At 32.6% G+C, this 26621-nt stretch overlaps 1 protein-coding gene across 1 annotated transcript; it reads left to right on the top strand.

Annotated features, from left to right (window-relative positions):
* Nucleotides 1-1730: 1730 nt before the first annotated feature.
* LOC139527939 (prolyl 4-hydroxylase subunit alpha-1-like) lies at nt 1731-25994 on the top strand. The gene is made up of 13 exons (XM_071323632.1): nt 1731-2349; nt 8343-8497; nt 12965-13135; nt 13918-14078; nt 15419-15470; nt 16811-17004; nt 17322-17495; nt 18903-18973; nt 20289-20388; nt 22054-22107; nt 22825-22893; nt 24234-24302; nt 25511-25994. The coding sequence occupies exons 1-13, from the start codon at nt 2180-2182 to the stop codon at nt 25676-25678; spliced, it is 1608 nt and encodes a 535-aa protein (XP_071179733.1). The 5' UTR covers nt 1731-2179; the 3' UTR covers nt 25679-25994.
* Nucleotides 25995-26621: the final 627 nt, after the last annotated feature.

Below are 26621 nucleotides of genomic sequence, written 5' to 3'. Positions count from 1 at the left end.
TCAATTGTATCAAAACTATAGACAATTGTATCAAAACTATAGATATAATGAATAATACAGATAAGCCATTTCGTACATACACCAAGGGGAAACTTGATGCAAAGCATTATTAATTACTATGTTATTGCATTTAATATAAAAAGAGTACTTTGTGGGAAAAAAATTAAACCTGCAACTTTAAAAATGTCTTTCTATACATTTTATTCATTTTGAAAATAAAATATGTCCTAACGGTGTTTTAACTTGAATAAATTATATTGGATATACGTCAATACCAGTGTCAATATAACGACACAAATAAAAATCTTAAGACAGACAGGGGTCAACGTACGATGTTTAACAATAGATAGTCACGTGTCTACTATTTACCAGTGATTGAATGTTTAGCAGAAATAATCGCAGAGAAAATATAAACCATAAAAAAGAAGATGTATACCTCTTTGCATATAAAAGTGTACATTCCTACGTTTGAAGTTTTGCTTACATTTTAATTTGATTTATAATCTTTCCCGGCTTGTATTTATATATATACCTTTATATTTATTCACATCAGTAACGTGTATTTTTCGTTGTTGTTTATCATTTGTAATTGTCACAAGTATCATGTTTTTCTTATCTGACAATAAAGAATTACTATTATATAATATTTCAATGTCACTTGTGCTTGATTTTTCATACGTTTTGTATGTTTCTGCATAAGAATAAAATTGAGAATGGAAATGGGGAATGTGTCAAAGAGACAACAACCCGACCAAATAAAAAACAACAGCAGAGGGTAACCAACAGGTCTTCAATGTGCGTAGCGAGAAATTCCCGCACCCGGAGGCGTCCTTCAGCTGGCCCCTAAAAAAATATATACTACTCCAGTGATAATGAACGCCATACTAATTTCCAAATTGTACACAAGAAACTAAAATTAAAATAATACAAGACTAACAAAGGCCAGAGGCTCCTGACTTGGGACAGGCGCAAAAATGCGGCGGGGTTAAACATGTTTATGAGATCTCAACCCTCCCCCTATACCTCTAGCCAATGAAGAAGAAATCAACTCTTAGATTTAATTACAATAGTGTTTGTTCCTTTTTTTCTTAATTTCATAAGGTTTATCTCCGCAACATATTAGAATGTTATTTCTTTTCTTTTTAAATTATCTATTGAAGATTTAGTGAAATAGATTGCAGCTTTAGTAAGTGTGGATAAAAATGTGAACCTGTGTTCTAGGTGTTCTATCTTGGGTAAACATTCTGTTCCGCCAACATTGTCGCGTAGTTTGTAAAATGCTTATATTATTATTTTTCGAGGAAACATATTTTTACCAACACGTACTCTAATGCTCTACCTGATCCCAAAATTCGCCAATGTAATCAAAATATTTCAAAAAAAAAATTCAGCAATTTATCAGTCCATGAATGGAATTGATTTGAATTGAAATTTTCATCGGCAGATCTTGTGGAAGGAAGTATGAAACGGGGTAGGGTAGCCCAGCCTTCCCCTATTTTTGAAAAATTTGGGTGAGTATTTAGGGAACCACTGAAGCATGACTGTAGCTAACCCCTCTTGCGCAGTCATGATACTCCCCTCCCCTTTATGAAAATTTCTGTATCCGCCACTGAGAATTAAGATAACTGATGACACTACACCGGTTACAGCATGAAAAACAACACGTAAACAGTTTACAGGTAAAATAAAGGTAAAAATAATTAGTAACAACTTAACATGTACATTAATGTGTATTGTTATATTCACAAACCTAACAGCATATTGTTTGTAACATCTGTCTATTGATTAAGACTTTTCTCGATTTACCGCTCGTACTTTCTACGAATTTTCATACATTAAATCTTTAATCAAATCGGATTTGTTCAATTTGTTGAAAAGTTGAAACATTGCGTTTACGTGACTATCAGTGGAAAAGTTTTGTGACGTTGCACTAGATTTATTTTTTTCTTATAAAGAAACTTTGGACGTGTAAAAGTGACTTATTATGAAGTGACACAAAAAAAGACAGTTTACCCGTTTAAACTGAAACTAACGAATTCATTAGTTTGTTTATGCTTATAGTAATATTACAAACAGTGTTGATATTTCAAGTGCATTGATTTAATAATTCGCTTGGACTGTTCGAAAAAACAAACGGAAAGTTGTATATTTTATACCTACACTTAAATAAGCATACTAAATGGAAATGTACTTTTTTACATTATTTTATATACTATTCACATATGTACGTTGTGAACTATTTACATCGCTTGCCACTATGGAACATGGTTTAAAGGCAGAACAAAATATGGCTGATAAAATAAGAGAATATATTTCCAAAGAAAAAGAAAGACTGCAGACATTAGACAGGCAAGTATACTGAAACGGAAATAGTACAGAAAGAATAATTATAAAATTGCAACAAAATATTTGTTAATTATGTATCGAATATGTAACTATAATTCCGTTGCTTACGAAGGGCTTCAGTGGCCGAATGCTTTAAGTAGTTACTGTATAACTAGTCTGTTACCGCTGAGGTTGTGAGGTCGAACCCCGCACGTGCCAGGTGCGCACGAATCCAATCGTAATTGACTTGGATAGTTAGTTTTCCTACCGGAGGTCGTTGGTTCTCTCCAGACACTCCGGTTTCCTCTACGAATATTAACTGACCGTCGCGAAATAGCACAATAGTGCAGAAAGTGGCGTTAAACACCAATCGTTTAATGGATCAATTCAGTGATATTGCTGTTCCTTAAATGAAGTTTGGATAGGGTTAACAAAATAATGCCGACAATTGACAAATGCTACAGAAAAATGGCCCATAAAAGTACCATTTACGTAAAAGTAAAGAATAATATTTCTTTTTATTAAGAATAGAGAAAAAAACGATTACTGGATAATGAAGCACCCCATCCATCCCCTCATCAATAAATTAGATCAATTAAAAATACTTTCTTTAATGTCACTTTTGTAAATTCTTGTACATCTGTATGCCGGTCTCAGTCTGTAAGTTTCAGTATGCATCACCTCATTGTCAGTCAAACTGCAATCATTTGCAATTGATATATGAGTACATGCAGTACAGAGTGCACTGTGTTGATTAATGGGGACAATTTTATCTGAGAATATGTCCTTTTCAGCTATATCAGCTATTTATAACGATTGTATAGGTAAGGTTGAAGGCTTTTAAACATATTGGGGAATAGAGTCAGCTGATTCGAGTATTCTTGTCGAAATGCACATCTGGGGTTCCAAAACTAATATCTCATTCTATAAGCATAATCCAATATTCATGATCTGTTCATATCGAAGAAATTATTTATTCAAATCGCAATTGACAACAAAAACTTATCATATATAATATCACATTAATTCCTAAAACATACACTTGTATATCGTTGACTGCATGTCTATAAACCACCCATACATAGAAGGAATTAAAGTGAGAGTGACAGGGAGAAGGCAAGACAAGACATACCAGCAATTGTTTTATAATTATCTCTAATGAGGTTTGACGCATATTGTCAATATGATAAACTATCGTTTTCTTTAGTATTATGTAGGATTTATGATCAGATTCGGTGGAACAAGAGGGTCGGGTAGAAGGTGAAGCTAGACTTTCCATAATTTGTTTTTTAATTGTATGAAAAATGCGAACCATAAAATTCACTAGACTAAGCATTGTGTATATATATACATGATGAAACCTCTGTTATCAATATTCTTGCCCCAACTGCCATTTTCAGTTGCGGATCCAGGGAGGACGTATAGAAGGTGTAAGTCCCTACTCATTTCCCCCGTTTGATTCCTGTAACAAGTTAAAAAATATTATTATTAATAAGTACACGAAACTGTGATTATCATACGACTTTTTACAGAAAAGTTTACCCCGCAAAGAGCTCTACTAATTTCACCATACATTTCAATTTATTCAGAATTTCTGTTTACATTGTTATTTCAGTGTTGTGGTTAGTCTATTCCTATTATATAGATTAATTACAAGACTAGGAAACGAGGTCCATGTAAATAAAAAAAGTTTACATGTATGTCTAAATGTTAGTCTAGGTTATATCATGTGAGTGTCAGTCAGACTACACTTAACTTGTAATGGATGTACGGGCACATTTAGCAGTGCACTTTTTTGATTGATGGTAGAAGATTTATAGGAAAAGATGTACTTCTGTATACAGTATATCACTACATTTTATCTGTAAAAGTCTATTATAGTCGATAGTGTTTAACCAAGTGAGTATATGCTAATTAAGCCAAACTCGGAGGGACTGGAAAGGGGGGATGGGGTATTTTTTTTATTTGTGCAACCGACCGTGCAAGGGCTGTATAGCCAGTCAAGGTCGTTAAAAACTTCCCGATGATCTTCATAAGTGCAACGGCTTGAGGGTAAAAGTTTTTGAAGGTCTAAGATAGAAAAAAATAAAACAAAAATATACTAGGAAATCTTATGAAAACCGAAAAGTTTAAAATGGAAACATTCAACGTGTATAAATATGTGACTGTATGATTTGTTGATAAATTAAACGTACACGAATACATTGTAGTTGTGATATAACAAAGGCATTAAACTGTTTCGAAAATTGTTTCTTTTTTTCTTCCCCTCGCTCGCTTAAAAAATTTAAAAAGTTGTATATATATATATAAACGCAGAAAAAATATCTAAAAAAACTGACATAACCTTATTGTGAACCAATACAGTTCATCTGTTTGATTAAGTTTGTCGATTAGGTATGCAATATGTTTCACGTTTTCCCTTAACGTGAACTTGTCACAAAGTTTACAAATACTTATTTACCTATGATGATCTGTCGAGATTATATAATGATTCTAGCTCTACATGTATACAACCTAGTGTTTAAAAAAAAGGTACACAACATATGACTTTACAGTTTATTCATTTTGAGTGGTGAGAGAAAATTAGTTGGAGCTCAATGAACAATACTGAGAGATTAAAGCGATTGGGTATTTAGGCCGGGATGCTCCTCCCCAATTTTATTTTTTTTATAATAAATATAAATTTACAGCCAGTTTTGAGTCAAAATAAGCTTTTTTTTCCTAATTCTTAAGAGTGGCCCCATCACAACATCAAAAATTGGATTAACGCGTCTATGAAGACCTTGAAGACTTCTTAATAATTACAAAAACCTGTAATTTTGTCAATAATCGCAAAATTTCCTGTCATCTTACACATGTTACAGGTAGATGTGTTTCATATTTGTTTTTTTTCTAGAAAAACTAAATAAAGCAATAAAAACTGCGAAACAATATATGTAAAGTTAATTCTGGCGTAACCTATTTAGCTTAGTGTTGTCAACTAGACGTAAGGCTTAAAACAAATAACACATTTGGGGTTTTTTTTTTTACATGGCACGAATCAAATGAAACAGCATGGAACAAAATTAGTACGATAAAGACTCAACCGAAAGAATAAAAAAGACTGATAAGTGACAAATTTCTTCAACTTACAAAGAAAATTAAGCATTGAAAAGCGGAACGTGTCGAAGAGACAACAACCCGACCAAAGGTGACCAAAAAGCAGAAAACAGCCAAAGATCACCAATCGGTATTCACCATTGACCTTAGACTTTTTTTTAGCTTTCTCAATTTCTTTTGTATTGCATGTAGTTTGGTGCAATCTGATTCATCACTTATTCGTTCTGACATATAACACTGTAAACCATGATGTTGAATTGATTTTAAAAGTAGATCAAACGTTTGGGACATATTAATATATCCACGTGCACATATCATTAATAAAACGATCAGTATCTTAACATTATATTATATTAATAGTTATGAGGGTCTGGTTGGGGTCCTCATTTCTGTATTCTGTAATTTGTAGTTTTTTTTAGCATTTGATTACCAGAACAAATATTTCAGGATTATTTGATTATCTTGGAGTGATTTTTTTCTTCTATGATCAGTATGTGACTATATTGTCAAAAGTGTGATCATGTGATGACTTGGACAACCCAGTGAGGGGCCTCATTTTCTATACAAATTTCAAGTTCTCTATTCTTTATAAATTGTTCCTGTTATTCTCTCTCTCTATATATATACAAGAAGATAGTTTATATTTCAGCACCCCTTTATTCTCTATTTTTTATTTTATTGCCTTTATTTCTGTACATTTCGCCCATTATTCTTTGTTCTGTAAACTCATCCACAACTTCAGTTATTAGATCTTAATATTAGCATTAAAATTGAGAAAGGAAATGGGTATACGGTGGATAGTTTCACCTTGAAAGTATTGATATTATATTACATTATATTTTATTATATGACATAGTCATAGCAATGATTTGTATTATATTACTATATGAATCATTGGTTATAGTTATACATACGTATATGTACAATTATAGATTGATTGTTGAAGTAATATGCTGAATTATCTATTCACACGTCGCCACTAGGTGGGTTCGAAGTTTGAAGTACATGAAACGAATGCAACATTAAATACATTGTTATACCCTGCACATTACTATTTTTTTACCACTTAGCTAGCGTTGTTATTACAATAGTTAGGGTTCTCATATCGATTGTTGTAGATCTTGGTTTCGTTATTATTTGATATAATAGATATTTGCAAACCCACTTTTCCACAACTCAATACTAACCATAAAAAAACAAGAAACAGACAACTTAAAACCGTGTATAACCCGCAAAAGGCAAGTTTTAATCGCAAATGACACCGTCCAAAAGGCAATACAGATATTAACATCATATGCGATCAATTTGGGTTGGAGCATAGATTGTGTGAGAGTTTTGAAATATGAAATGCGATATGTTTATCCTGTTGCCTTTATTTATAACAGCTCAAATTCAATTATGCTTCTCAATTTGATTTTTTTTTTTTTTTGTGAACTTGGTGACGATTGTAGATCTTTGATGTTTGTTGTTGAAGTTCTTTTCTGTATGCGGTGGTGATTTCGAGTTTGACCATTGTATGTACACCTGTGTATTGTTAAAGACCGTGCAATGTCTATAGGATGCATTTTAAAAAAAATGTTATCATTAATTTGGAAGACCCTCTTGGAAGGTTACTGTCACATCAACGTACTACACAACTCATTTGGCTCTATTGAGGTTAAGATATTAAAAAATAATTCAATAAGAACCGATTGTTATAAAGAACAACAAGAATTATAATCATATAAATTTAGTAAAAAATGTTGTATTAAATGGTCGTTGCATAATTAAAATACCAAAGCCACGAGTAGCTGTAATATTTGGAATTAATTTACTACTACAGTCTATATAACGGTATGGTTGAAATTTTATGGACAAACAACTGCTTGGGTGGGATATAAAACGGTTGCCTTGGGTGTACAATCCCTCATCACGTGCATGAGTATATACCTCTATATGCGAATTTTGATTGGACAAAATCTTTTCAGTCGTCTGCTTCTAAAGATACGTATAACTGTCCCCAGCTGTTACATAATCCACTTATATTGCCATTTCGAAATAAAACCCAGTATTGCATGCTTAAGATGTTTGTAAGAATAAATCACACATTTCTTTTATTTCAACGATAAATTATATTAATGCATACATTTTCCGTATTAAACTACAATTCATACATATAATGTATCTTGCAACACAAATATATGACTTTCTTGTAGCAGGTTTTGTGCTGCATGTTTTCAATTCAAATATATCGAGCGCACGAGACTGTGAATTCTTATTGCTTTTAATCAATTTTTCGGTTTGGTACTTTTATCAAGATGATGGAATGAAACACATCATACACACACACAGTTGTTCATTAATGAATAGAGACAGTTAATAATTAGCTATGCATGTACAAAACACTCTTAGAAATGCTACTGGGAGGGTGGGTGGGAAAGCTAGCAAAAACGATAGCGTGCAGCCATGAGCAAGTTACTGAGAAAGCATGGTACAAACTGAAACGAGGCTGGCTGGATATTTGGGGTCTGCAAGACCAAGCGGGAGCGCGCCAAATTTAAACCTTCGTGCTAAAAACAAATTTACAAATAAATTGACCATGATCAAGCCAAAGGAGCCAATGGTTCCACCTACCAAACATTTGACAACCATTAAATTGTTCTAATATTTTACCTCAAACATTCATAAGAAGAAACTTAAATAAGCATTTTATCCCACAACCCTTAAAATGTATGAACATTTTCTCGTGAAATATATCAACCGTCCTTGCAAAAGATGAAAGGAATATTACGTCTGGAAAAGTATTTTCTCCTATTCCTATACATAGACTTCCATTAAATTTTTTGAACATCTTCGAAATCTTCTATCTTGTATACCTGTTTTAAAACTCATTAAACATTCATTTTTCAACTAATCTAAATTTCTGTGTTTTATTTCAGATTAGCCGATTCCTTTGATGAACACAGTCGGCTAGGTTTAAAGAATCCAAATGCTTACCTTGGAAATCCTATAAATGCCTTTTTATTTGTTAAAAAGTTTACAATTGATTGGGAAAAAAACGTTGAGGAGTCAATAAAACACAAACAGACACAAGGTATTTATCAATATTGTCATGTAAGCAAGATGTTTTGCTAGCCATAAAACCAGGTTCAGCCCACCGTTGTTTTTTAAAGTGTCCTGTACCAAGTCAGGATCATGACAGTTTATCAAATAGTATGCTTCTATGTATGATTGATATCTACATTTAAACCATGATGACTGAAAAATGTTTTATTTTTAATTTCAATTTTGTAAATATTTCCCTTTACATATTTTCATGTATATCATTCCATCTAAATTTGTAACATGTTCAGTATTTTGAAATCTCAAATAAAAGGACATTGCTGAAATGATGATAAAATCAACATAAATTTAAAGGCGAAATGATGTCAGCAAATAAATTTATGAACCGAAGCTTGACCAGAGTTGCCTCCCTTCCGTGAAAGGGTCGACTGTTTTGTACTCAAATTAGATTTTGTATCTAGTAAGTGTACAATATTTAAATGAATACCATGTTGTTATAGTTTATTGATTGTACTGAATAAAGTTCAACTAATGACATTCACAATAGCAAACACAGTGTATGTAAAGTGCGGATCCTAAAATACCATTTTCACTGTATATGCCATGCATTTCTGATGTAGAATGGTAAATAAACAGACGAAAAAATTATGATTTTTGAAGAAAATGAAGATAAATAGTTCAAATGTATATGTTAAGTAATAAGTTATACAAGTTAGACAAAGTAAGAGATGGGAACGGGTTTTTATCGCGCCGAGAGCCATCTATACGTGAAATATATACAGAAATAGATGAATATTTAGGACGTTTTACGAACAAATCGTGCAGGTGATTAAAAACTAGCTGGCAAGATGTAGTTGCAGAAGAATATTAATTTCAACACAATTATTAATGTTGTATAACGTAGAATAGCTTTTGTTATTCAGTTTGTCCATATTGTATTGAATTCCACTATGATGCTATATCTTTATGCGAGTCATGTTTACTGTTGAATAATGATACTTTACCTTCATTTTCACTGTAGAGCGATTCGTTAGTACTGTATATGCGGTGCATTTTCACTGTATGAATTTTATTCATATTTATGCATTAAATTCCTAATTCAGCCGACTTGCTCAAACAATAATTAAAGTAAGAAAAGGATTTGATAGTGTTTTAAATTTTATCATTGGATTTCGAGTATGGGTCTCAGTCACTCTATTTACAAAGCAAAATAATCATGTAATAGACATCAGCATGTTTATCTAAAGTGTAGTTATATTTATCCAATGCAATGGCACTTCATCACTGAATACGTACATCTATCATGTCTCTCGAAATAGAATGGAATAATAAGGGATAAAAAAAACCAACAATACTTTTCTAATATTTTTTTATAAATCACTTCTTGACCAATTTCAATGAGGTTTTGAAGTAAGTATCGAAATGGTCCACATTGAGGTACAAATGGTCCGATATTTAACATTTTTTTTTATTTCATCAAAAAAGAGTCTAGCTTGAATGTTGTGTACATACTTAACCCAAACTGTTCAGGGTTCGACCTCTGCGGTAGTATCAAGGGTGCTCTACAACACGTACATCCATCATGTTCCAATGCAACTTTATCAGTTTACATTTTTGACAGAAAAGTTTGCCCCACACCACTTGACTTGCATTTCACGCTTTGATGACTTTGGATAATTTATATGTCACATGTCGTTTAATTTTTTACAGTAAAGAACATGCAAGCAACAATCGAGCTATCTTTCCTTTAGAACATGGATATTGAAGCATTAGGGGAGGCAAATGAAGATGAATCACAGAAAAAAGAACTAAAGTTTAGAAGAAGGGGTCTTCATACCAATGCAATTATTGCCCTTTCAAGACAATATGGGTAGCTAGTTTGCACAGGCATAACAAGATCCACACTAATGTGTTACACAAATGTGACCAGTGTGCATTAAAATTTTAAGACTTCTCAATGAACATAAAAACTGATAGCATGGAGAAGGCCTAATTTGTACTCATTGTTCCAAACACTTCAAAAGCAGAACTGGCCAGTGGCCGATCCAGAACTTTTTGTAAGGCGGGCCCGATGGCTTACCTAAAGGGGGCGCCCCATCGTACGCTTCAGTGATTCCCTATATAACCAACCAATTTTTTCCAGTCCACCTGGATACGCCTATGCTGGCCTGGCTTACCATATGAAGAAAGCAATATGAACTATTAATCACATCTGCTCGTTTTGTAGTAAAACATTAAAATGCTTCGCTGACCGCAGAGGTCGAACCCTGAACAGTTGGGGCAAATATGGACACAATATTAAAGCTTGATACTATCTGAATTTGGATAATGATCAAATTTAAGACGTTTTATAGGTTTCTGACACAAGGTAAATGTGGTCAAAGTTCTTATAAATCGTATGCGCAATACTTTCAAAAATTTGAAATATAAAAAAATAAAAATAAAAGAGATATGAACCCGTTTAAACCATCAAACGGAATCCCAGTCTTTCCTTTGTGGTATTATAAATAAACCTTGTAGGTCAATTTTAGGGAGATCCATACACTTAAACACAAGATATTGTCTGGAAACTAGAAACATGTTTTTTTCGCCATTTCTGTTGTCCTTAATTTCTGCATGTTTGGGACAATTATCCCCGAACCTAATCCCAGTCTTCCCTATGTGATATTGTTCCTTGTGGTACAATGCCAGAAAGATCCAAAAACTTACACATGAGTAATTTTCCGGAAACTACAAAGTAAACATGATTGTTTGTTGTCCCTGTTTGTTCCTTCATTCCTAAACTGTTAGTACCATAACCCCAAAAATGAATAATAACCTTCTACTTGTGGTATTGAACACTGTGGTACAATAGCAGAGCAATCAAAATTCCTATACAAAACTATATTTATAAGTAATTAACCTGAATTTCAAAAAAATGCTTCTTTTATGCCCCTTTTTCGTAACGGTTGGAACCATTATTCCCAAATATATCCCAACATTCCTTTTGTGGTATTGAACCTTCTTGAAGATTTATATAGATCCATTCACTTAAATTGAAGTTGTCCGGAAACCAAATGTGTCTTCGGACGACGCAGACGATGACGACATCATAGCAATATACGAACCGGAAAAAAAATGTGTTCGTATAAAAACAACATTTTGATGGCCTTGTCAACTAGCACCTAAACAACAAGACTATAAATGCGCGAGGTCATTTTTTTACAAACATAATTTGAAACAACATCCACCAAGAAAACAACAAAAGGTATCAGTGTGATTTGTGTAATCAGTAATTTGCAACTTCAAAAGGCCTAGCGAATCACAAAGCAGGTAAACATGGCAATACAGTTCACACATGTCAATACTGTACGCGGGAAAACGTATAAATGGCCAGCCACTTTTTATAGACATATAAAAGTTATAAAAAAAATTATTAAAGTAATCAAATAAGTTTTTCATTTGTTACAAGTCTAATTATCACATTAATCTACAATGAAAATTCATCGCATCTTCGTAAATTCTACATCAGAAATGAATGCCATACAGTGATAATTCATCGCATCTATAGTGAAAATGGATCGCTTTTAATAATGTGTATCCTATATTATGTTGCTTTTATAACACGTATGTGAACTTTAATACTGTTATTTTACATTAAAAAGACACATCATAATAAAAAATATGTTAAAATTTAGTTTTAAATCAATTATTTTGGTATTTTCCCATGATCCTTTATTATATAATGAACATACTCGCATACAACAGTGAAAATGAACTGACTGGATTCGCACTTTATATACACTGAAACATATGACGTCGAGAAACAAGACATTATTAAAATATTTCTGATTTATAAACACATTACATAGATGGACCACCTGGCGGCCCATGAATATGAATAAGCAATGCCGATCGATAGCTATTTAATTTTGAACTGTATGCTTAAAGGCATGTTAAAAAAGATGAAGAATACTTTTTTTTATTAAGTTTCTCGATCTATATACACCAACACCTGTCTATTCGGAACTATTCGGTCCCCAGAGATTCATTTTAAAATGTTTTACTGTACTGGTAGTTTTTATGGGGATGAATATAAGCATTATATAAAAAGATATAAACGATGGTTTTGATGGTGTTTTTTTTTTTATTTGAATTTTCTTTTGGAATTATTTCTTTTTTTGTATTTTTTACCCATTATTTTTGTTTGTTTTTCTTTTTGCCCATTATTTTTCTTTCCTTTTATTTTGCCTTTTTTACTTACCTTTTATACTGCACGTTTTCAGTATTATCTACTCAGTAAACACCACCAAGATCCTTGTAAATGCCATGCACGTTTCGTCTTTGTCAATTGTTCTAGATATTCATTATGTCCGTCAAACATTTTTCTTCAAAAAAGGAGTATTTTCCCGTACGGTAACTAGTAGTTGCTAACCTTATATATACATCATCTCAGGTCGAGAGTTGTTTCATTTGCCAAAAAACCAACTGATCTTCTTATTTTTCTATTGATTTTCAGTTACAACAGAATTTAATACTCAGCTAGATAGATTACGGATACAATTGCCAGATGAAGAAGATCTTACTGGATCAGTTCAAGCTATATTGCGATTACAAGACATGTATGATATTCCTGCTAAAGAGATAGCAGAAGGATCTATAGGCGGCTTGAATACAGGAGAACTTAATGGTAGGTTATAACTTATAGAACACCTGATATCACCTCTATGCTCCGATTACAAGACAGGTATGTTTTCCAGCTAAAGCGATAGCAGAGGGATCCATATGCGGTTTAAATACTGGAGAACTTACTGGTATGTTATTACTTATAAAACACATGGCATCACCCCATTACTGCTATTACAAGACATGTATGATATCCTTACTTAAGATATAGCAGAGGTATCTTTAGGTGGCTTAATTATTGGAGAACGTACTAGTTAGTAACTACTAACAGGACACCTGCAATCACTCCGAGTTTGTTGGGATTGGTGCTCCTTAGTCTTTAGTTTTCTATGTTGTATTTTGTATAATGTTGTTTGCCTTTCTATGTTGTATTTTTTACCTTTTTGTTGTCAGTTTATTTTCGACGCATAAGTTTGACTGTGCCTTGGATATCTTTTTGGCTCTCTTTTCAGGAAGATAACATTTAAGTGCAGTTATATATTAAAGTCAGATGTCGGTTGTTTATGTTAGGAACACAAAACAGTAATCCTATCACACTTTTCGAATGTAAAATGAACATAAGACGACTATAATGAGGCTATTGGTGATATCAATTATATATAATACATTTTCGAAAGGAGACAACTCTTTAACTTACGACATAATACATAGTTATCTAGGGTTTAGATGTTTACTTAATAACTACTCATAATAGATATTTGGTACAATTAATTTGTTTTTATCAATTTATGTAAATATAAATGTTTATCAATATTCACTGCTATAAATACTGTTTTTTTTTATCAGCTGATGCTTGTTTTGAATTGGGAAGGATTGCATACGAAGATGGCGACTATTACCACGGTTTCCATTGGATGGCAATAGCAAAAGAGCGACTTGACAAAGAAACAAATAAAACGACAGACATGACAGAAATTTTAGATTATATGGCATGGACTGCACATGAGGTAAAACACATGACAAAAAGCAAAGGCGACAGTTGTTTATCTATGTTCAAATCTGGTAAATCGTGTAATAAGAGACAAATCACGACAACAAACACAAATTAAGAAAATCGAACGAACTCCTAAAGGAACAAGTCTGTATGCATCGACAGGATTGGAGTCTCCTACTTTGAATGCATCACCCGTTTTAAGAATCCATATACTTTCAGAATGTCACAGTCGGATATGACACAATAGGTAGATAAATATACTGGTATATAAAGATCTACGATTGTCTTTTACGTTTTTAAATATACGTATGCCTATTAATATAGCAAACAAATGAAAATAACACTCATTTAAGGTAGCACAATACAAAGATTTTTTCACTCCCAATCAGACAACTTTAAACTGATGTAGTTCATTTCCTCCTTCTTTATATTTCATAAGTGAGGTACCAAAAGAAAGAAGAAAGATTAATCTTTCAAATTGTGATAATTTCATTATGACATGATTATTACATAATTAATTATTATGTAATTAGTTGTTATATTGTGATGTCCACACTTGAATGAATTTATCGTCTTTGTTTTTCGTAGCATCCAAAAATATTTTATAGATTCTTGTAAAACACAGCTTGACCTCCAAAACTGTGTCTCAGATTTCCAAAAACATCAATAGAACAAATTTTATACCCAATTGAATTTAGTGGTCTCTTATGAATTGATGTTGCAAACTTCATTGAAGATTTATGAGAGAATGAAATACAATAGGACAAATCTGAGACACAGTTTTGGAGGTTAAACTGTGTTGTGTAAGAATCTATAAAATATTTTCGGATGCTATGAATAACAAAGAAGCTAAATTCATTCAAGTATGGACATCACAATATGGCAACTAATTACATAACAATTAATTATGGAATAATTATATCACAATTTGAAAGATTAATCCTTCTTCTTTCTTTTGGTATCTCATTTATAAAATTTAAAGAAAGATTAGTGGAATTACAACAGTTTAAAGATGTCTAATTGGGAGTAAAAAATCTTTGTATTGTGCTACCTTAAATGTGGTTCTTTTGACATGCTCTACACGCAACGCTCAAACCTAAACGTTTCAAAGACATAGACGTATAAATTATTTTGTACGATTCTTAAAACAATTCAGAGCATACTAGTAGTAGGTTTTTGGTGTCCGCGATAAACTTATGTGTATGTACTGTATGCAAATAAGTTCTTTTTTTCAAATGTAAACAATGCAATCAATTCACAAAGAAGTTTTTATCGTTATAAAACTAAAAAGCAACACTATATTTTATTTCAAATATTATCTGAATTAATAAAGTTTTTGTTTTCCGTCTTTAGCTCGGTAACGATAAACTTGCTCTGGAACTGACGGAAGAATTAATAGAATTAGGTAAGACAAATTCAGTATCGGAAAAAGCAATAATAAGTGTAAAATATTTAGTTTAAAAAAACACTCATCAAAGATTCTAGGATTATGATTTGGTACTCCAAACAAAAAGTAAAATCACAAAACTACTGAACTCTGAGGAATATTCAAAACGGAAAGTCCCTAATCATATGGCAAAAAAAAGCTCAAAAACAATAGGTTGGATAACAACTGTCATATTTCAGACTTGGTACAGGCATTTTCTGATGTCGAAAATGGTGTATTGAACCTTATTTTATAGCTAACAAAACCTCGCACTAGTATGACAGCCGCATCAAATTCCAAACGCACATTTTGTCTCATAAGACTCACTAGCGGCGTTCGAATAAAATAAACATAGAAGGCCAACAAAGAAGAAGATATACGGTTGTTTTGTACCTGCCTATGATATATGTATCATATATATATGACCTGTACGGAATTCCAAACGAAGATCGAGTAAGTGTTATACAAACACATAGTCTTTCCTTTTGCTCAATAATACAATTGAACAACTCGCAGTTTTTCCAAATTCCTAATGTTTGAAGAACGTAATGACCAGCTTACTATTCCGTTAGATCCGTTTACATTATCATGTAGTAAAATGCATAATAAAGGCAACAGTAGTATACCGGTGTTCAAAAGTCATAAATCGATTGAAAGAACACAAATCCTGTTTACAAACTAAAAATCGATGGAAACGCACCAACTATAAGGGGAAAAACAACGAAACAACAGAAACACTTCAGTGCAAACGACAATGCAGCATACATAGCATCAAATAAACGCATCATAGATACATGGATTCAAATCTGGTGTATATGCCAGACGAACTGTTAGATAAGAAATATCATATTCCTGACTTGGTACAGGACATTTTTAAGAAAAAATAGTGGGTTGAACCTGGTTTTGTGGAAAGCCCAACCTCGCGCTTTACGGTAATGATTAATATACCACTACAATGACAACATTGCATGATAGGAATACCGTTCAAGAATACTCAGGACAGAGAAATACATATTTGTTCTAGTTTGTATGACTACATGCTTTTATGCATTTAATTACCCTTTTGTATTATTGTTTATCACGTTTTATTGATATCTTACTATATCATGAAATAGCTCTTTGCCTCCTTAATGTTATCCAGAATTCTGATTCCATCACATGACGACCAGTACATGTAACTTTCAACCTCAGAACGAACATGTTTTTTCTGGTACTAGTATACGTAAAATTTGTTTATCACCACTTATGGCAAATGTGTGGCTACTAGTATTACAATTAGCCATATGAAGAACAAACTAATTATATTACAAACATTACAGTTCCAGATCATGTACGAGCACAAAACAACAAAATTGATTTTATGGAGAGAGTCAAGAAAGCATCCAACGTCACGTCACGTGTGAAACGTGACTTGACTAATACAACTCACTATGTACCGAAACCAACACCTGAGTACAACAGCACTCCAGAATTGCAATCATATAAGCGCCTATGTAAAGGATTGGATGTAAAGGTTCGGTATGAATTTGTTTCATATGGCTTGTTAACCAAAAGTAAAATACTAACTCACAAGAAAATTCAAAACAAAAAGCCCCTCAAGCAATGATAAAATCAATAGCTCAAATACATTAACCGAATGAAAAACAACCGTCATATTCCTTACTTAGTATTTCCAAATATAAGAATATGATGTATTAACCATCGTTTTCTGGACTAGGCAAGTGTTCAATACCATCAAATTGTTACCATTTTTATCCTTTTTAATGTTGTATTTCTAGTATAAAATAAATATATAAACCCGTGATATTTTCTTTTTCTTTTCACAAAAAGCCTCGAGAGAAGATGAGCCAGGTAGTATGCAGATATCGACATAATAATAACCCAAGACTACTGTTGTCACCTATAAAGGAGGAGGAGGTTTACCGGGATGCTAACATGGTTCTGTTTCATGATATAGCTTCGGACAAAGAAATGAAAATTATCAAATCTCTAGCCATACCAAAGGTATCTTAATTTAATGCTATATAAACTGAGTTATACATTACAATCAGTAAATTTTAACCGTCTTTGATTCTGAGAAGTCGATGTTGCGGTCACGTCAAATCAATCAATGCCCCTAGACAAACCAAAATTTTTGACGGAAATACATCGAACTCGAAAATTGTCTATTGTAACATGTTGATTCTGCAACAAAATCTTTACCCTCAAAATATAATACGATGTGTATTGACACATTTTAAAGTTCTTAATCAACTATTTAAAGTTCCTGGGTAATCATGTTGTTTGTCGAGCAAAAGTATATTTTCAGTTTTAAATACTTCACGACATTTGTTAACACTACAAACAACAGTTTTCCCCTTCTCACTGAATAAAGTTCCAGCGCTGCCATTGGTCAAGAATGATGTAGTCCAAATGGGCGGGACTTCTAACTACTGGTAGAAGGCGCAGCATTGTAATCACAAATCTTGTCTTAATCAAGGGTAGAGATGAAGTGACTATATCATAACTCTTGGCTAGCGAAGATGGTACTATGGTCTATTACGTGAAATATTTAAATACCTTATCTACATAAGTACCATTACTGTAATGATATTAATGATAAAAAAACTTTAACGCTGTAAAGTGAATTTGGAATTATTTTTTTTTCAAATTAAACTTCGGCATATGGTACAATATCGTGTTATCGCTATTGAGCCGAATAAATTTTAATTATCAGTAGCGAAACTGATATTGAAACGTGAAAAACTGGTAACAGTTCTACGCCCCTATGCGCGTCAGAAACAAATGTCATGTACTCTGTCAAATATATATTGACATAGATCGTATATGGCTTCTTTATTTTGTGTACTTTTATGTATTGCGTACTTCAGTCTAATTAACATGTTGCCTAAAAATATAAGAGCACAAGAACACTTATTTAAATTTAGTACATTTGGCACATTTTGATACCTTGATATCTTATATTTGAGTGATAGGGGTCTACTACTTTTTATCTGGTTGTACTTTTTCTGGTAAATTAAACATGGTACTTACAGACTTTTTTTATTTCCAACGTATTGCACTAATAAAGGCAACAGTAGTATACCGCTGTTCAAAACTCGTAAATCTATGGACAAAAAACTAAATCGGGGTAACAAACTAAAACTGAGGGAAACGCATTAAATATAAGAGGAGAACAACGACATAACATGTAACACACACAGACACGGACTAATAGCCTTTCAGTCATTGCATCAATCGTTTTTGCAAAGTTTACATAAATGGGAATTATTAATCTGCATATCAAACGTGTTATAAACTTAACAATTACAAAACAGAAATGAAAAAGAAAAAGAAACACAAAGGAAAAATACGAAAAAAAACTTGGAAAAGACGATTCTTTGTCCTAAGATTCTAAACATATTTTTTCAGTTATTTAGAGCAACGGTCCACGATCCGACGACAGGCAAACTGATTCATGCAAAATACAGAATAACAAAAACGTAAGTTTTTAATAAAGGCAACAGTAGTATAACGCTGTTCAAAGGTCATTAATCGATTGAGAGGGAGGAAAGACTCATCGGCAATCGAATTTAAACAGTTGTAATGGCTTATCAAATCTTAAGTTGTTGAGCATTTAAAACCAAACAGTTCAAATAGTGCCAAACACGACTGCGGCAGTCTACGTCTGTTAGTAGAATAGCCTTATAGCTTTGTACAATATAAGTTTGCATTATCAATAGATTTTCAGAAAATGAACGTGTCAGTTATATTTCTTAAATCTTCTCTGGTTGATTTTGAAGCTAGCAATTGATCAGTCTATATTAAGGGCCTTGCTTATTTTTGATTGTGAATACACCTGATGAGGATGCCTTAATTGATATTTGTTAAATGTATTGTAGTAAAGCTTTTGTTAAATGTAATTACATAAGCAACACAGTAGTACCATATGCGGAACATCATCTGCTTACCATTTCGGATACGCTAAGATCACCATATGTCTTTGGCGTGTTTTTGTCGATCTCATTCGTTCGTTTTTTATGTTGTCTTTTTACGCCCGTAGTTTTGACGGGACGTATTATGGTATTCAAATGGCCGGCGTCCGGCTGTCTGTTTGTATGTCTGTCCGTATGTCTGTCTGTCCGTCTGTCTGTTCGGCGTAAAAATGTCGCCTTTAACTTGAGAACAACTCATCCAAATTTCAAGAAACGATCTGTATACTTTTTGGTAAAAATAAGATTTATTTTTAATAGAACTTTGTGAGGTTGTGGACTTGGTACCTAAACAGGGGAGTGTTTTTTCACATGTCGCGCAATATCTCAAAAACGATTTATGATTATTGCTTAAAACTTTACCGATTCTTAGTTGTATCATTCTAAAGATCTGAATACTTTTTGGGGATGATTCAAAATTTTCTTTTAGAAGTATTGATTTTTTTGTAAAAAAAGGAGGTTTTTCACATGTCGCGACATAACTCAGAAACTTTTTATGATTATTGAATAAACTTCACATACAAGACGACGGGCGTATCATGCGCTCGTGGCGCAGCTGGTTTTTTTTGTATATTGGTGTTCGGCTTTTGTCTTATTTGTTTTAAATTTTGCCATGAGTTAGTCAGTTTGTTTTCGATTCTGAGTTTGATCTTTCGCTTCTCTCTAACATCTATGTGTAATGATCTGATTATATTGTTTTCATTCAACACTAATGTTACTGCTGATAGAAGAAGCTCTCAATTGTTAAAGAAAGACATACACCTTGGTGTTAAATGTGGTTTAAAGCAAGATAAAGCTCCTACTTTGTTTCTATACATACTTGTAGTGCATGGTTAGATGATCGCGACCATTTAGTCGTTGATAGAGTACAAAATAGAATAAAAGCTGTTACAGGTCTTGATTTAGATTCAGCAGACGCATTACAGGTAAGATTTGATAACATTTTGAATAAATTTTTTTAACTAAACATGTGAGATTATGAAAAAAATTATGAAAACAATGCACAGGCACTTGTGTCAGATAAAAAAGATATAACATATCTCTCAAGGTATATAAGAAAATTTCTGAGACAAGTGCCTGTGAAACAATGGTGGAAGATATAACTGTCGACAAGCCTATATGTTTATGCTTTTTTAGCATATATTGTAGATTCATGACTGAAACATCACAATCTGTGGTCTGAGTAGAACTGGTAAATGTTTTTGGGGACACTTGAGACCAAATATGATTTGTTTTCAACTATTTTCATTACCTTTCCTTCCCTATACAACCATGATTTTGTTAACCTTGTTATTACACAGTCACGTCAATTTGACGGTCATATTGATAAAAGTTAGTATTGCACATGGCATGCACTAGATCGAGTATGATTGCATCAATTCAACACATTTCAGACTTTTTGTTCCTATTGGCGAATCTATCCTCACTTGAAATGTGTAAAAGAGGGACAAAATATACCAGAGGGACAGTCAAACTCATAAATCGACAATAAACTGACAACGCCATGTCTAAAAACGAAAAGGACAAACAGACAAACAATAGTACACATAACACAACATAGAAAACTAAAGAATAAACAACACGAACCCCACCAAAAACAAGGGTTGATCTCAGGTGCTCTGGAAGGGTAAGCAGATCCTGCTCCAAACCTGGCACCCGTCGTGTTGCTTATGAGATAACAAATCCGGTAAAAAGTCTAATTCGGTAGGTCACATTTATAAAAGGGAAGGGGACTGGAGTTACCACATAAGGAACATATCGGATATCATTTGTGAAAACGATTATTCCATAATGGTCAACCAACTCGTGATGGCGTCCGTAAAATTTACGAAGAGATGATTTCAACTTCACCATTTGGAACTCTTAATTTAATAGCTTCCTTGTGAGCAACAACCCTCTATCAAGAAAATCATGATAGGAAATGCAAGCACGGGTATTTCGTATCACTTATAAATGTTTGGTTAATCGACGCAATATTATCATAATCATTATCAGAATGGTAGTGTTAACAATACTTTTACTTCATATTGATATCTCGTGGGATTTTGTCTATGTGTGTTACATTTTAGTATTATGTCGTTGTTCTCCTCTTATATTTAATGCTTTTCCCTCGGTTTTAGTTTGTTACCCCGATTTTGTTATTTGTCCATGGATTTATGAGTTTTGAACAGCGGTATACTACTGTTGCCTTTATTTATGCATGCTTTCCGACACAACCACTTAACGAACTTGTTCTGAGATGCTTCCTAAATATACCGGGACATTCAAAATGCACAATTCGGTGGTTGCATATGCCGCTTATGTAGCTGGTTGTATTAACTAGTACATCATTTGGTTTAATAATATAGAAGAAATGCATTTAGATAAAACTATTGAAGATCATTTTAAAGTGTTGCTGTTGATATATATATAGTCAGATGATCATTCAGAAACTAATCTTCTTTGTCCCTTTTCTTATTTCTCACTCTGAATTGGACTTGACATTATACATGAGGCACGCTTAACTGATACAGTCTAAATTACACATTACTATTATTTGTTGCAAAAGTTGGTAAAAATGTTTTAACTGTCGACTTTGAATATATTTGCAGGTTGCTAATTATGGTATTGGTGGTCATTACGATCCACATTATGACTTCTCAATAGTAAGTAATTTATATCTAACACAGCTATATATGCATGATACAATGCATGATGTTATCATTGCTATATTTACACTTTGTTATAGTGAGTGCGTCTTTTGTAGACAAAACGCGGGTATGGCGTAACAACCTTAATATAAGCAGTGTCTTAAAGAGTTTTACTTTACTCGAAAGCCGGTAACACCATTAAGAATAGAGACTGGAAATTGTTCTAACTATATTTGAGGTGGTTGTTCTCTTTTTAATATTATACATTTAAAAGCCTGAAGTTTTCAACCTGGAGATTTGCTGCAAGCATGTCAATTGGAAATGTATAATAATGATGCATTTCATAATATGTCTTTCCTTTATTTTTAGAATAAGTCTAAAAATTAAAATATCGAAAAATATTAAACGAGCATCTGAACAACACATTAATTCACGAATGCGAGTAGTATGAGCTAATTATCAGTGTTGTTCAGTCATGAGTTGATTTTTTTCGATATTTGATTTATTACTTATTACTTATTGGGCTTACGATTGAAATATGTAAAGAAAAGTATCTATTTCTACGAATTCATAATTTGTTTGACAACGTCTCGACAAAACCTATTGTTGTATGACGTCAGAGTAGTGAAATAACCGAGTTTATTTCACATGTGAAATTATCGGTTTGTATTTCACTTGGAAATCACGGTGATGCATTTCAACCAATGTAATGATATTTATGTATCCTTACAGAGAGACGATGACGACACATCAGAAACGGAGAAAAGAGATGGAAACAGAATAGCTACTTTTCTTTTATATGTAAGTGAAAGTAAAATCACAAAAATACTGAACTCAGAGGAAAATCTAATCGGAAAGGCCATAATCACATTGCAAAATGAAATGAAAATACACATAAAAAACGAATGGACAAGAACTGTCATATTCCTGACTTGGTACAGGCATTTTCAATAACACCGACGTTCTATTGTCAAAATAAATTGTAAAGAATTCCTCGAAACCCTTAGTCTCTTGCGTTTGCTATTGTCAGTGTTAAAGTGTAATGTTTACCGTAACAAGTTATTCCATTTATCAATACACAGAATCTAAAAAAAACAAATGATTAGAACTGCTATGAAGTCCTGATTTTGAAGATTAGCTTCTGAAAAAGTTTCATGACAGCTCAATAATATTCACAAATTGATTTTTTGGACTTTGTGTAAAAAAAGCGAAATATACCAAAGGTAAATTCATACTCATAAGTCAAAAAAAAAGGCCATGGAAAAAAATAAAAAGACAAACAAATCTACAAATTAAAGCTGTACATTTATTCGAGTGCATTTAATGTTTCCAGTCAGAAGAGAAGTGACTCGATTCTTATATTTACTCATTCAACATATTCAAACAGATATTATATAAACAATATTACCTCTACCAACTTAGTTTGGTTTAGATAAAATTAAGGGGATTTTTAAGTAATATTATCACTGATAAATATAATTTGAATCTTATGTAATAATTTCTTGGAAATACAAGTAAAGGCAACAGTAGTATACCGCTGTTCGAAAGTCATAAATCAATTGCGAGAAAACTAATCCGGGTTACAAACTAAAACTGAGGGCAACAAATCAACCATAAGAGGAAATTAACGAAACAACAGAAACAATGAAGTGCAACAAAACACAAAAGACAAAAACGTTTGTATACCTCGCTATAGCTGTCAGCCCATTAAAAGTAAGGATTTTTTTTTTTATAAAACATGCAGTGTTGTAAGTATTACTTCTTAACCCCGATCCAAAATTTCCTTTTTAAAGTTAATATGGCGTAATTCAAGTTATTATAGGTTATTCCGTTTTAAATTGAATCACATCTAAATGCTTTTAGTGCGTAGGTAAAAGTTATATCGTTGGTTAGTTTCGCTGAACCGTAAAATCATTACAAGGTTAACAATCCTTTCGGAGTAGTTTAGTCCTACAGACTGATAGGTTGGTAATATGTTGGACTAGTCTGCTTTGAGAGGAGGATAATATACCTAGCATAACAATGACTTCATGGTTCAGCTATCAAGCAAGATATCTAAAGATATTACCTTTACCTACACACTCAAGGCATTTTGTTGTAACGCATATTTCATAAATTCTACCATATTTTCTATTTTAAAGATGACAGACGTTGATGCAGGTGGTGCAACTGTTTTTCCAATAATAGATGTACGAGTACTCCCTAAAAAGGTATGTAAGAAATAACTACAGCTCATTACAATACACAAACAAATGTTCTCGCTAGGTTGAAACCTCATTGATGGCTTTTGCTGTCTTTTCTGCTTGATGGTCGGGGTGTTTTCTCTCTGACACATTCACCATTTTGTTTTCACTATGCTATTCTAACACTTTTCTTACTATTACCAATCTTGTGCAGCTATCACAGGGTTGTTATAGTGACCTTGTTGTTTCTTTTACAGACGTCTTAATTTGAATTATTCAACATTCAATAAAAGATTGAAATATTATATTTTTGGTGGTCTGTATTTTTTCATTTCAATTTGCTTGATATTGTTACTTGTTAATATTTAGATTTTTTAATCCAATGTCGTCGTAAATTTGTATATAACCATCATTGGTAAGTGGCAGTGTGACCAACAATTAATCCATCATTTCTACAGAAGAATATGTCTGTACCAAGTCAGGAATGTGACAGTTGATGTCCATTCGTTTGATATGTTTGAGCTTTTGATTTTGCCATTTGATTAGGGACTTTCCGTTTTGGATTTTCCTTGGAGTTCAGTATTTTTGTGCTTTTACTTTTTAATGACCTTCAAACGAGAATTAATCACGATTCTCTCTTCTTAGACATGTTTCTTTATTCTTATGAGTCCCTCTTCATACCGAATTCTCTAGAATGGAAAGATTTTGGTATTAAAAACAAATATCATTAATTGAAGGAAAGTAGACAACGGTATTTCAAAAAGACAAGTCTGTAGCAAATTAAACAACAAATAAACAACTAAACAACAGGACACCTACCAAAACTCATGGTTGATTGCAAGTGCTGAAAACAGGTAAGCAGATCCTGCTCCACAACTGGTATCTGTGTTTAGCTCATGGCATGTCCGGATTCGGTGATGTCAAAGTTGAGATAATGTTACAAGTAGAACATATTCATGTTCGTCTGTATACCTCTTCTTCATATTTTCCATCAGTTTGTTATTTAGCTCACTGTCTTGGGAGTCCGACATTAAAAACTGGGCGAATTTAAAAACTAAAAGTTTGTATCACTAGATTTGGACAGAGATGTAACAACACATCATAAAAACAAACTGAACAAATGAGTTTTTGAAAAGACTCGATCCATCAAATCGGTACTTTATGCACATGTATAAATTTGCGTTTGGAAACTAAGGTATATTCAATTTTCATCTTAATATACATACGATTTTCAGGGAACAGCAGTATTTTGGTACAACCTTAGAAGAAGTGGTAAAGGTATCATGGAAACAAGACATGCTGCTTGTCCTGTATTGGTTGGTACTAAGTGGGTGTCCAATAAATGGATCCGTACACGAGGACAAGAATTTAGAAGACCGTGCGGACTTACTGAAGATGAATGAACGATGTATCAAGTTTCAATAGTGTATTCAGTTTTTACATCAAATGTTACAAAATTTGTAAAATACGTATTTTCATTGTTGGTGTATGAATGATTTTTTGATAATAATCATGTTTATTCACTAATGTAACATAACACATTTAAATCCAATTGCATAATGCAATCCGGTGAACAAATGTAACATAAACAAATTGAAATGCATTGATCAATCATTGTTAGAGGTGTTATTAAAATGAAAAATAATGTTATACAAAAAGTAGACATAATATTTTATCCTGATCTCAGTTTTAAATGTGCAATAAAAAACGAGAACACTATTTTTGTTTTCCTTAATTCGTGTTATGTGTATATTACAATAAACATGCATCTTGCTTTGTGTGGTTTGATACTTGTGAAAACTGTCATATAAATTGGATTTTTTGTGTTCTGTAAAGGGTTGTGGTTTTTGTCTTTGTCATATAGATTGACTAACCACAGTGTTCCAAGTTAGGAATATGAATTGTTATCCATTCGTTTCATGTGTTTCGGCAGTCGATTTTAACATTTGATTAGAAACTTTCCTTTTTGAATTTTCCTCGAAGTTTGGTTGTTTTGTGATTTTACTTTTTGCTTACCTTTGTAATCAAGGATACTTTTGTTAGGACAAACTTTAATCTAGGTACCTATGACGAGTTGAAATGTTTTATAGTGTGAACACCTTGTCCTATTGGTATTCATACCACATCTCCCTATTTTATAATAAGTTAACTCATTAGATCACAAAGCACAAAAACAACTAATAAACACAAAAACAAATAAATAAAGGCAACAGTAGTATACCGCTGTTAAAAACTCGTAAATCTATGGACCACAAAAAATTGGGGTAACAAACTCATAACTGAGGGAAACGCATTAAATATAAGAGGAGAACAACGACACAACATTAAAATGTAACATAAACAGAA

The sequence above is a fragment of the Mytilus edulis genome, chromosome 6 (assembly GCF_963676685.1).
Source record: "Mytilus edulis chromosome 6, xbMytEdul2.2, whole genome shotgun sequence".
Taxonomy (NCBI): Eukaryota; Metazoa; Mollusca; class Bivalvia; order Mytilida; family Mytilidae; genus Mytilus; species Mytilus edulis.
The sequence above is the reverse complement of the archived record's forward strand: the minus strand, read 5'-3'. Positions and strand labels throughout refer to the sequence as shown.

Bases quoted from the DNA above. Each gene is read 5' to 3' on its own strand.
- LOC139527939 (XM_071323632.1), top strand. From the start codon at position 2,180: ATGGAAATGTACTTTTTTACATTATTTTATATACTATTCACATATGTA. The intron at 14,079-15,418 runs GTAAAACACATG...TTCCGTCTTTAG, and splicing joins TGGCATGGACTGCACATGAG to CTCGGTAACGATAAACTTGC. The intron at 17,496-18,902 runs GTATCTTAATTT...ATATTTTTTCAG, and splicing joins AATCTCTAGCCATACCAAAG to TTATTTAGAGCAACGGTCCA.